This window comes from Artemia sp. Qi Xiang Cuo, chromosome 2 (genome assembly GCF_049724085.1).
Source record: "Artemia sp. Qi Xiang Cuo chromosome 2, ASM4972408v1, whole genome shotgun sequence".
Classification (NCBI taxonomy): domain Eukaryota; kingdom Metazoa; phylum Arthropoda; class Branchiopoda; order Anostraca; family Artemiidae; genus Artemia; species Artemia sp. Qi Xiang Cuo.
The window spans coordinates 48236060-48248594 of record NC_142795.1 but is presented as its reverse complement, the minus strand read 5'-3'; the positions used below and the strand labels follow the sequence as shown (position 1 = coordinate 48248594).

General features: G+C 33.1%; 1 protein-coding gene across 1 annotated transcript in view; it reads right to left on the bottom strand.

Moving 5' to 3' along the window:
• Positions 1-9448, bottom strand: part of LOC148955306 (uncharacterized) — a 162474-nt gene extending 153026 nt beyond the window's left edge. Inside the window, exons 1-2 of the mRNA XM_089101403.1 lie at positions 9333-9448; positions 6220-6288 (exon numbers count right to left, since the gene is read on the bottom strand). Of these exons, the coding sequence (XP_088957529.1) occupies positions 6220-6265 (46 nt within the window). The 5' untranslated portion in view covers positions 6266-6288; positions 9333-9448. The remainder of the gene's footprint in view (positions 1-6219; positions 6289-9332) is intronic.
• Positions 9449-12535: the final 3087 nt, after the last annotated feature.

Here is a 12535-nt window from a genome sequence, read left to right as displayed (position 1 = left end):
TAATATAATTGTTTTTCAGGAGAGGGAACGGTAAGTTTCTTATGTAGGGGTTTCGGACAAGGCGGCTCTAATAGTATACTTCTTGTTTTGATCTGACTCTATTTTTAGGAGTTATGGATTATTATATTTCTTAGAATTGGACGTGATCGTCTCTTACAAGGTTGCTAGCTACCGCTTCATAACTATAGTTAAGTTGCCTATACAAGTCAGTATAGGCAAGAGTTCGTTCTTTATTATAAATTTTTCCCTTTGTTCTTATGCTTTCTTCGGTACAACCTCGCAGAGAATTTAATTTTTTCATTATAGCTTTTGTCACCCCAGTATCTACCCATTATTCTGGTAGATACTTTTTTTCTTATATATTTTTCGGTAATCTTCATCATTGTGATAACGCTCCTTGATCTTTTGTCTAGCTTGCTCAATTGTTGCTTTTCTATAATCTTCATCTTTTTGATAACGCTCCTTGATCTTTTGTCTAGCCTGCTCAATTATTGCTTCTCTATTATCTTCATCATTGTGATACCGTTCCTTGCTCTTTTGTTTGGCCGTCTCAATTTTTGCATGTCTATCAACTATATCATTATAATAACGCCGTTTTTCACTATCAATTATTGCATGTCTATAATCTTCATCATTGTGATAACACTCCTTGCTGTTTTGTTTTGCTCTCTCAATTTTTACTTCTCGATACGCCTGGTCAGTTGAATACCTTTGCTTTTCTCTTTTCAAGATGCTATCTCTGTTTTTTGTGTAGTACTGTTTACATCTGTCATTATCATCTACATCTTTTACATCTGTCATTTACATCTTTGTCGCCTTTTATATAGTAATCATGACGTCATGGCGTAATGATTTTATTTCATGACGTCATGGCGTAATGATATTATTTCATGACGTCTTCAGAAATAACAACATAATGTCGTGTTTTTCTATTCACGTCATAGCTCTGATAAAACTATGACGACATTCATTATTTATCTAGTAGGGTTTCAGACAAGGTGGTTCTAATGATGTACTTTTGTTTTGATCTGACTATATTTTTTATATTTTTTAGCATTGGACTGATCGTCTCTTACTAGGTTGCTAGCTACTGCTGCAACCTGGATTCACATATATAGTTATGAGAGGCAGCGCGGCGGAGTGGTCCAAGGTGCTGGTGTTAGCCACCAGTCTCTTCGGAGGCGTGTGTTCATATCTTACCGCTGGTATACGATTATGATTTATGTACAAAAATCAAATATCTTTGAAAAGACTGCAGCATGAAAAGACATCAAAAATGCAGTTTTTAGTGGAAAAATTTATTCTCTTTTAGAAATAATTTATTTTAGTTACAAAATTTTTTAACCCAATTAATTTCCTTTAAAATGAGCCCTTGAACAACTCTCTACGATGTTCCAGTGCCAAGCTATCTGTGGAAAAGAAAGAAGAAAGAAAAAAAATATGCCGTTTAGGCAGAATGTTGTAGTACCCGCCACTTTTCTGATTTTCAAGCCAATATATTCCCCTTGCTGTTCGAGCCAAGGGATAGAACGTTTCCTATACAGGGGTTTCGGACAAGGCGGTTCTAATGGTGTACTTTTTGTTTTGATCTGACTCTTTTTTTTAGGAACTATGGGTTTTTATATTTCTTAACATTGGACGTGATCGTCTCCTACTAGGTTACTAGCTACCGCTGCCACCCCGAATGTATTACAAGAAGCAAACCTATGGCTTTTTCTTAATTGGAATAGTAAGAGAAGACCTGGCTACAACATACGATTATGACATCATTGATCAATCTTTATCATTATTCCTTATGTAATTACTTCAAAATTCAAATATCTTTGAAAAGACTGCAGTATGAAAAGACATTAAAAATGCAGTTTTTTGTAAAAAATGATTCTATTTTTTTTTTTTTATTTTTTGTTTTTGATTAAAAAAAAGCCACTCGAACTCTTAATTTCCGTTCAAATGATTGTTCTCGCGACATTCTAGGAAAACTTGGTCGATCCGATCCTCCCTGGTGAAAAAATAAATAAACACGCATCCGCGATCTTTCTTCTGCCAAAAATACCAAATTCTATATTTTTGAAGATAGGGGCTTGAAACCTCTACAGTAAGGTTCTCACACACGCTGAATCTAATGGTATTATTTTCAAGATTCTATGACTTTTAGAAGCTGTTTTCCCCTTTTTTCGAAGATAATGAAAATTTTCTCAGGCTTGTAACTTTTGAAGGGTATAACTACACTTGATGAGACTTAAATATTTGAAATATTTGAAATCAGAATAAAAATACAATTCTTTTGATATATCTATTGAGACGAGTCACTCTTACTATACAATTCGTTACCACGAACTGTTTGATTCTTTATAATACTTCAGTTACTATGGACGACAGTTCGTTCCTTAATGTAAACGAGTTCGAACCTCACCTGGGAGAACTTTTTCTGTGAATTATAAATGAATGATGCTGGTTTCTAGGAAAGTAAGCTTTTATTACAAACATTTATTCTCCTAGTAATATTGAGTTGTTATAAGTTTTACTATTCGTTCTTATATGTAATTTGCAGTTAAATAAATTTATTTTATTGAAGGTTTTCAGGAGTTATTCTAGTTTCAGTTGACAAATCAGATGTTTAGTTAGTACCCCCCAAAAATTACTTTTTACTGTATTTTACATAACTGTATCTACATACTTTTTATAATGGTAAAAATTCTATTTTGATTTTTGTATGGATGACGATAAAATAACATTTTTTACTACAGAGCTATAGAGAAAATGCAGTTTTAGTAAAAAAAGGATTTTTTTAATTATTTTTGTTAATTATGTGAGGTTTTTAACACATCAATTTCTTTTCAAATGAGCAATTAAACAGCTTTCTATGATTTCCCAGTGCCGAGCTGGCTGAGGCAAAAAAAAACGAAAAAACAAACCTGTTGTCGATGCGGAATATCGTGGTTTAAGCCACTTTTCTTGATTTTCAAACCGATATATTTTCCTTGTTTTTCAAGCCAAGAGACAGTTAGTTTCCTACATAGGGGCATTCGACAATGCAGTTCTAATAGTTTACTTTGTTTTTTGATCTGATTCTAGTTTTAGGAGTTTTTTACTATGATCGTCTCTTACTAGGTTGCTAGCTACCGCTACAACCCGGATATGCCAAAGTATTATAAAAACATAATATTTTAGTTTATATAATAATGCAATTTGGGCTATATATTTGCGCATTACGGTAAAGTAACCTAACTTAGCCTAACTTTACCCCCACCCCCTTAATGTGCAAATATATAGCCCAAGTTATAAAAATTCAGTGCATTCTATCACGATTATTTGTCTTTATGGCTTTGAATCTAGTTTTCATAGATCGTACATTATCCTTATTATCCCTAGCAAATTATCCTTAGCATACTTTCATCTCCAGACTTATCCTCAGGGGCTGTGTGAGTCAAATCAAATCTAAAGGTATAGTTTTATAGCCTTTCAACTAGGCTAAACAAAATGGCCATCTTAAATTTTGATCGAGCAATTTTTGGGGGAAAAGGGACGTGGGAGGTGGGTTAGTAGCCGTTCGATCGTAGGGATCAAATGAAGAGGAAAACAGAAATTTTAAATTCGGTTCAAATGAGCCCTCTCCCGATGTTCTAGGACCGTTGGTTCGACACGATCCCCCTGGAAAAAAAACAACAACAAATTAACAAACATCCGTGATTTTTCCTCTGGCAAATAATACAAAATTCAACAATTTTGCAGATAGGGGGTTTGAAACCTCTACAGTATGGTTCTCTGACACGCCGAATAAAATGGTTTGATTTTAATTAAAATTCTTTTACTTCTAGTGGGTGTTTCCTCCCTCTTTCGAAAATCAGGCAAATTTTCGCAGTTTCTTAGCCTTTTATGGGTAAAACGACGCTTAATGAATGGTATATATTTAGAATCAACATAATAAGCCAATGATATATTAATTGATATCAAAATTCCGTTTCTATTTAGTTTCGATTACAATTGAGCCGTGTCGCTCCATTCTTACAGTTTGTTACCACAAACTGTTTGACACATTAGCACATAAATCTGAAAAATTAAACGATAGGACGATATCTGCGCTTATTAGATGTATCAATTACAAATAAGAAAATTTGGAGAAATAATGGAGTTTCAATTAGATGTTAGAAGTAAAGATTAAAACCATTAGACAATTCCCAGAACAGATACCCTCCCCCTTTACTCCCAACTGAATTCAACTATCAAACTACGATCGATTTAATCTTTCTAGTTATATTACAAATCCTATTATAAAAGCACTAAGTTCTATTTTCTTTTTCAATGATTTTTTTTTATTTGGAAAATTATATTCAATATATACCTACCTTCTTATTTTTCAATTACTTCATTTCTGTTCTATTTACAGATATAGAGGGTGTATTTATATTCACCATTCACTTCACTTTCAAAGGTTTTAACAGAAGAAAATCTAATTTAGAACTGATAGATTACAGAGAAAAAAACATAAATATAAATACAAAAATTCGATCTGGACAAAAGTTGTGAAATAGGAAGTACAGAACATTCTTGCAATTTTGTTATTAACTAGGTTCGTCTGTCATCTTGATGATAACGCTCTGGGGTCTATATCTGATATAGACATATGGTGGGAAATCGGAAATTTCACAGGCGGTATATTTGCATGAATACTAATCTAGAGCATATTGGGAACTGTAGTGAATCACTATTTTGCTTTTTTTGTTTTAATTAGCTTCTTGTATGATTTATTCGATTGAATAGTGTTTAGTTTTTACAGGGAACACTCGTCAATTTCAATATTTATTTGAAACAGTTGTCAATTTCAAATAAAAGTAGTACCACTAGATCCCTTGTTTTATGCTAGCCTATTTTCAAATGTCATTGTCGTTGCTCTGGCAACGCCTCCCCCCCCCCCGGTATAAGCCTAGAATGGGGGGTGGTGAGGAGGGAACATTTTAAGAAAACAATTTTGACTGCATAACACGCAGAAAAACTGTAGTTGACACATTCTGTCTGCAATTCAACTGTACTTCACCCTATCCCCCTCCCCCCCCCTATTGTGACATATATAGCCAAAATTACATCTATTAATCAGATTATCATTTGGGTATAGATGTACGAGAAGTCCACCACATAAGGAGACATGTTAAGAAAACAAAGCTTTCTTCATAATATGCACAATAATCCTAGGCTAGTTAATATATTTTGCAGCGGGAGAACATTTATCTTCACTTTTTTCCTTCTTTTTCTAGTTTTCCTAAGAAATTCATAAATTTCTTAAAACTTATTTATTAACAGAGTATACACCCCCCATCCTCGTAATGTTCAAATATATGGTACTTATGCATTATATGTTACACAGGAAGGAAGTCAAGTTTGGTTAATGCTAATGAAATAAAATACAATAGGACGAAAATATAATAGTTTAGATATAATAGGTTATAATAGGCTAGGTTAAAGCATTGCATATATTAAATACGTAACCTAACCTAACCAAGGTATCTCCCCCCCCCAAACCCCAAACCCCAAAAACAACAGTTTAAATATCGTATACGCAATGAAAACCCGTGAAAACCACGCTATGGAATGCATTACTCTATAGCCGTTTCTTGAATTAACCCGTCAAAAACGGGTTTTTCGTGACTGGTTTCCTTGTAAATGCCCATATAATTGGAAAGTACCTTATACAGAAATCCATTTAAACAAAGAACCTATGACGCTAGGGTCGTTTCCAAGATTTTTTTGGAGGGGGGGGTGTTGTATACAAGATGATTTTTTTTTTGGGGGGGGGGTACACAAAGAAAACCTCAAAACACATAAAAAAAATGGTAAATTTGCAGGTGGCACAATAATTTAGCTAGGATTAAAGTGAATACATCATTTGATGCTTTTTTTATGCTCTTTCATAATTCAACAATCGCAAATTGCATCTTGAGCCCTTAAAGGGGCCCTGAAGATATTTTATATAAATTATGAAAGAACATAAAAAAAGCATCAAATGATGTTTTCACTTTTATCCTAGCTAAATTACATAGTCCACTGCAAAGTTACCATGAAATTGCCAGAAAAGAGGCCATGATATTTGAATACAATATAAAATAAGGAATCTAATGGTGCTACCTCTCTGGTTACCATGTTTCCTTTAGAAGTGGCCACCGTGTCGTATTTACCCAACTTAGCTACAAAAATAAATCTAGTAATAATACAAAAACTCTTTACCCAGCCGAGAGTTCCATTCATCCTTAGCTTCAAAATTTTCACTCATTTTCCAGTTTACTTAATACCTTTCTGAAAAAAAAGACGGCTAAAGAATGTGCAATTATTCTTAATCGAGTTTGAGAGGACTAAAGTAACAAGAAAATCAGCATCCGTCCTTCGTTCGCTCAAGTCAGAGATACCCGAAAAATATTCGAGTCCATAATTGAACATACATAGATTATGACTCATATGATTCAGGCTCCAAAATAATAATTAAGATTTTCTATGCAAAACATAAGCTCTTCGTTTTTATATTTACAATAAAAAAAAAGAATGAAAGAAACAGTAATGTTTCTTATGTCATTGAAGAGGGACTGGAACGCAAAACGCGCAAAAATTATTAGAAATTAAAATAAGACCGCCACCAAGCTTTATGTCCCTGCTAAGCCCAAAACAAACAATGGTGTTGCGAAGCAACAGTGCTGCTTTCATATTTTGATTTTTTTTTTTATTAAAAGAAAAATGTCTATAGAAGATTTTCAAGAAAGATACCATGCTGAAACTTAAGACAAAGAGATATAAAGTCCTACAATCAAGGCTGTATCCAGGATTTTTTTCTGGGGGGGGGTGTTACATAAAACAAACATCAAAAAACGCATACAAAATTTGTTTATATCTATTCTTGTTACGTTTTTACGACTCAAAAAATACTTCGGGAAGGGGTGTTCAACCCCCTCGCCCCCCCCCCTTGGTACGGCTTTGCCTACAATAATTCAAACTTAAAACGAGCCTAATTTATTATCGTTAGTAAGTACATTCCAAGACGAACAGAAAATAAAATTAAAATCACATCAAATATAAAGATAAGTATTAAATAATTAGTTAACTTTCATTAGCTCTATCCAGCAACTAATTAAGAACACTTTCCTTAAAAGAAGTTTTTCAAAGAAAAGTAAGAGCTATATTAAATCAAGACCAGCAGAAAGTCCTATGATAACTCAAACTCAAGCTACCAGAAATTACTACTAAAGAATAAGCAAAATCCAAAATGAACAGAAATTAAAATACAGTATCAAACATTAAGTTAACAGATGATGATATGGATGAATAAATAAATCTTAAAACGAGTAAAAATTGAATTGAATATTCAAGTCAAACTTAGAACGAAGAAAAATTACAATAAACAGGATTTTGGTTACTGCCCCCTTCTCCCTCCCCTGACCGCAAAAATTTTAAAGTTTATTGCGTCACTCGCATTTTATTGAGAACTATATAGAGGCATATTTTCAACAGCACACTGTTCACTCTGTAGTCACAAAAAATGAAGGCAGATAAAAAAGCAACTATAATAATCAAGATACCAGGAAAGAACGAATGAAAAAAAAACTTTATATTTAATATATGATTATATTTAGGATTTCAGCAATTCAAGATTTTATTCCGCTGTATATTAATTTTTTAATATTATAAGTATAAAGAAAAGAAATTATAATATATTTTATTTGGTTTGATTATTATAGTGATTTTTTTTGTCGATGCTCTAACAAATAAAATCCAAACTGTTCATAATGAATATCATTTCAAGAAAACACAGATAAGACTCAAAATATTTAGAGGATTTGAGAATTAGGGGATAATATCACTCAAATTCATAAAATTTGTTTAGCATTATGAGACTACTTTTTGTTGTGCAGTTGTTGATGTTATAACAAATAAAAAACAGACTGCTTGAAATTTAAATCGTCTTCAGAAAAGTGCAAATGACGCTCTAGTCTTTAGAAGGTCTGGGGTACGACAATCCCAGTCCTTCTGCCGTAAGTCTATTTTCTTTATTTTTGGCTTGATTTTCAGTTTAATTTCTGTTCGTTTTAGACTGCATTTATTCGTTGATAGCAATTCTTTTCGTGTACATTTGAATTATTATGAGTTTGATTGTGTTTGTCATATGTTTTATTCTGGCTCTTTACTTTACTAGCAAAAACTTGTTTTTGTATAAAATGTTTTTTTAATTGGTTTCTACTGGTTTTTTATTCATGTAGATTTGTTATTAGTAAATATTGGGAATACTTGTAAAGTTTTTTTTTTTTTAGTTTTATTGCACAAGAGTTAGAATTTTGAGTCCTAATTGAAATGTTTGACAAAATTTGAACATTCGGACAAATTTCGATCAGCACAAATTTGGTGCAACAAATTTTTAATATAGAAAATGATGCAATTCAAAATTTGTTTCAATAAAAAAAGATGGGAAGGTGGATTATTATTCAAATGAAATAAGAAATCACATATTCACCTTAATGAATATTTAACAAGCAATCTTAGTGGCTATCATAGGCCAAAATTCAGTCTAAAAAAGCGTTTTTTATTTACAATGGAAGATGACAGAAAAATCGAAATTTGAAACGAACAGAAAGTGCCCTAAATACGGGAGGGGGCTAATAGCCCCTCGAATTCTACTCTTTTTAAACTGAAGTTTCATCTGCGCTTTCATGAAAGCAATCCACGTTTTTAGATGTGTGCTTATTTTTCTTCAAATCTGAATGCTACAATTACAGGCAACAATTTGAAAACTTTATTTCACACTTCATTTAATACGGACGCTATTCCATTGCTCTGTATCAAATTTTTAGGGGGGCATTAGTTGGTCTTAGATTGCACCTGTGAGTTTTTTCGGTGCTTCAAAAACTAATTTCTAGGCTTAAATTTAGTATTTCCGATTGATCTAGAAGAAGGGGACCAATATGTTCTTTATCCTCCCTTTTTTGAGCACGTAAACAAAAGCCTCGTGCGTAAAATTCTGCTAAAATTGCAAGGCCTTAATATTTTATTAATCTGTGCAGTATTTACAAACACGGTAGGCTATTTGTCAATTTTTCAACTAAGAAAAAAAAGAAGGTTTTTGGACCTTGAAATATTGAAGAAAGTTTTTTTTTTCAACAACTCAAGTTTTTTTTTTCAACTGAAAAACAACAACTGAGCAAATCTACTATTTTCTGTTGTTTCAGCGCAACAAAAGATTTTAAGTTATATTACTTATGTAAAATTCTGAGGTTACTCCTTCAATAAGAAATATCTAATTCTCCAACATTAAAAACGCCGCAATAAATACAGGGAAAATTTTCCCCATATAACAGTACCTCAATTTTCTTTCAATGAAAATCCTTAATGTACACTTAGAACAATTTTTTTAAACTAGAATAGACCATAGGCGAACACTAGAGATTTTTGTATTAGCGCTTGGTGGCTTGGCAAGAACACTTTAAGATATTTACTTGCATTCTACGCCAAGATTCTCTCAGGAAAAAGTTGTTTTTAAGAGAAACTGCCAACGGAACCGTTCTAAAGACAGCTATACCAACACATTTTGTTTTTTTTACATAGCTCCATGCATGAGCAACATTCGTTTCCGTAGTGATGTTTTACAAAATCCCAGGCTGGAAAATGGCCGTTTCAGTCCAAATTTCTAGCTTTCAACATGAAGATGGTGGCATTTGTCATGGAAATTAATTCTATAGGTTAAATCTTTTAGGCTAAGGCCAATATTTTTTCCATTTTGTGTCACTGTTGGCAAGGTTTTTATTCGAAACTTTGCACAAAAAATCCCGAGAAAAAGCATAGGGTAGGCATTTCAGCCTCCCCTATTCCCGAATACCCGACTCATGAAAACGTAACAAAAATGCACGTAAACAAATTTTTAATACGTTTTTAATTTTTTCAATCCCCTTCTTCCCCCTGAAAAAATATCCCCCCCCCCCCAACAAGAATGCTGGATACGCCTTCGCCTGTCGCTAACCACAATTTCGAGAGACGACACTGCATTTAAAGTTCGATGATGATTAATGGTTTTGGTGTCTGACTAGTAATTTGTTAAAACCCAAAATTTTGGTTTTTCCGACCCTTATCACATTTTTGTTGAGAGAGAGAGAAAAGATTTTATTAAAAAAAAAAAAAAAAAAACATTAACAACAAAACCTGAAGTTTATTAAACTTGTATGGGCAGACATCACCCTTTACAAAACGCTGCATACACAATTACTACCAGCCATCCTTAGCCACCCCCTCCCCAAAAAAGGGCAAAAAATAATAATAAGAAAATAAATAAATAAAAATAAACGAAATAAATTACTTTCTAAAGATTTCACGACCTAATTGGATACCTTTCACATATTTTGCATGAGAGGTTTTGATTTCCTCAGATAATTCAGTACCATTTTTGTCAGCCACCTTTTTTCTTCACAAATATTACATCACTAAGTTCATCTTGTTCACTAAGATTAGAAAAATCGTCTTCTGCTTATCCAAGGTCGTGTTCAGCAAATCAGCAACTTTTGGCAAAACGCACCATGCTATAGTCCCGTATGCGATTCGGCAAAACCGCTTTAAAGAAATCGAAAAATAAATTGGATACCTTTCACATATTTTGCATGAGAGGTTTTGATTTCCTCAGATAATTCAGTACCATTTTTGTCAGCCACCTTTTTTCTTCACAAATATTACATCACTAAGTTCATCTTGTTCACTAAGATAAAAAAAACTCGTCTTCTGCTTATCCAAGGTCGTGTTCAGCAAATCAGCAACTTTTGGCAAAACGCACCATGCTATAGTCCCGTATGCGATTCGGCAAAACCGCTTTAAAGAAATCGAAAAATATGCAATTCGGAAAAGGAGAACCGCAAAATACAGGCAGTTAGAGACGTCTTAAAGCAATTTCAATTAGACCATTCGAAAGAGAATTTTTTTACACAAGATAGCGTTTGGAACTCAGTTTCGCCAAAAAAATTTATTTTCGGCAAAACCGCTTTCAGGCGACGCTATGTTCCTTTTGAAATTTTAATGCTGCTCCTTACTTTCGGTTGAAAAAAACTTATTTTTTAATTCAGTTTTGACAAGAATCGTCACAGATACATGCTAATTGTTTTTTTGTTTTTTTTTTCAGGCGTGATTGCATTGAACAATTAGTTCTAAAATATCGGGAAAAACGCTCATTAGAAAGAAAATTGAACGTTTTACTAACCTTTTCAATAACCAGAAAAGATTGTGCCGAAACAAATTAGTGTTTTCTGTCATTTTGCGGTATATAACGACAATTTTAACCCAAAAGGTGCCGAAAAGCCATGGGATTAGAATTCTGAGAAAACCAATCGATTTGATTGATCAACACAACTGCAGGTATATATTGAGCTTTCCAATCTCAGAGACAGTGTTACCTCAGTCTTGCACATTCCTAGTATAAATTGATCTTCAACCCCCTCTGATTCGTGGCAATACTTCTGGGCTTGGGAGTAGTGCTAGGGATGTAAGCAAACCTCCCATTGCGACAGTCTTTTTCTATGTAAGATAAAAGATTCCATTCACTGGCACAGAAGTGGAAAAGGAGGATGGATGGGCATAATAAGCTTCACCAAAAAACTTCTTGGGGTGGGAGAGTGGCAGGTGCTACCAGGAAATTTGTTTAAACAGAGTTTTAACGGTAATATTTCTCATTTACTATTTATATGAAAGGTTTAATGCCTTCTTGTTTCCCGAGGGCGATGCCCCCCCCCCCCCGCCCCTGCTAGCTTCCTCGGGGAACGCCCCTATAAAACAGACTGATTAAATAAAATCGTCTTTAAAACAGTGAAAATGAAGCCGTATAAATAATTTTTTATTGTCCAACCCCCGCCCTCTGAATAAATATTCGAAGGGTACATTTTTTTTCAAGGAGGACTATCATTGTCGTATAACTATTTACAATTATTAAACTTGAATGAAAAAACGAACGTAGAAGAAGGGGGTGGTATCCCTCGTTCACATTTAAAAGAGTGCCTAAGCTTAAACAGCTGGTAGTAAACAGTTGTAAGTGAAGAGCAACGATTGTCAATTTAACTGGAACTCTAAGAGAGATTCGATTATAACATATGTAACAACAAAATTTATTGTTCATGCTGATTCTGAATAAGCAAATTGTACTAATTTCAAAGTACTCATTAATAGCTATTAGTGAATCAAAAATTTGCATAACTCTATAAACAGAAATTGAACTACCGCGAAAAGGGTGCCATCTTGATTAAATCTATGCAATGGAATTAAGCAAATATGAGAGACCTAAAGGTGCTATCTGCTAAATGGGAAATTTTTCTCTTTTCCTTTTAAGGAAAAGAGATACATATATACATACATATATATGATACATACATATATATGTATGTATATATATATATATATATATATATATATATATATATATATATATATATATATATACATACATATATATGTATGTATCATATATATGTATGTATATATGTATCTCTTTTCCTTAAAAGGAAAAGAGAAAAATTTCCCATTTAGCAGATAGCAC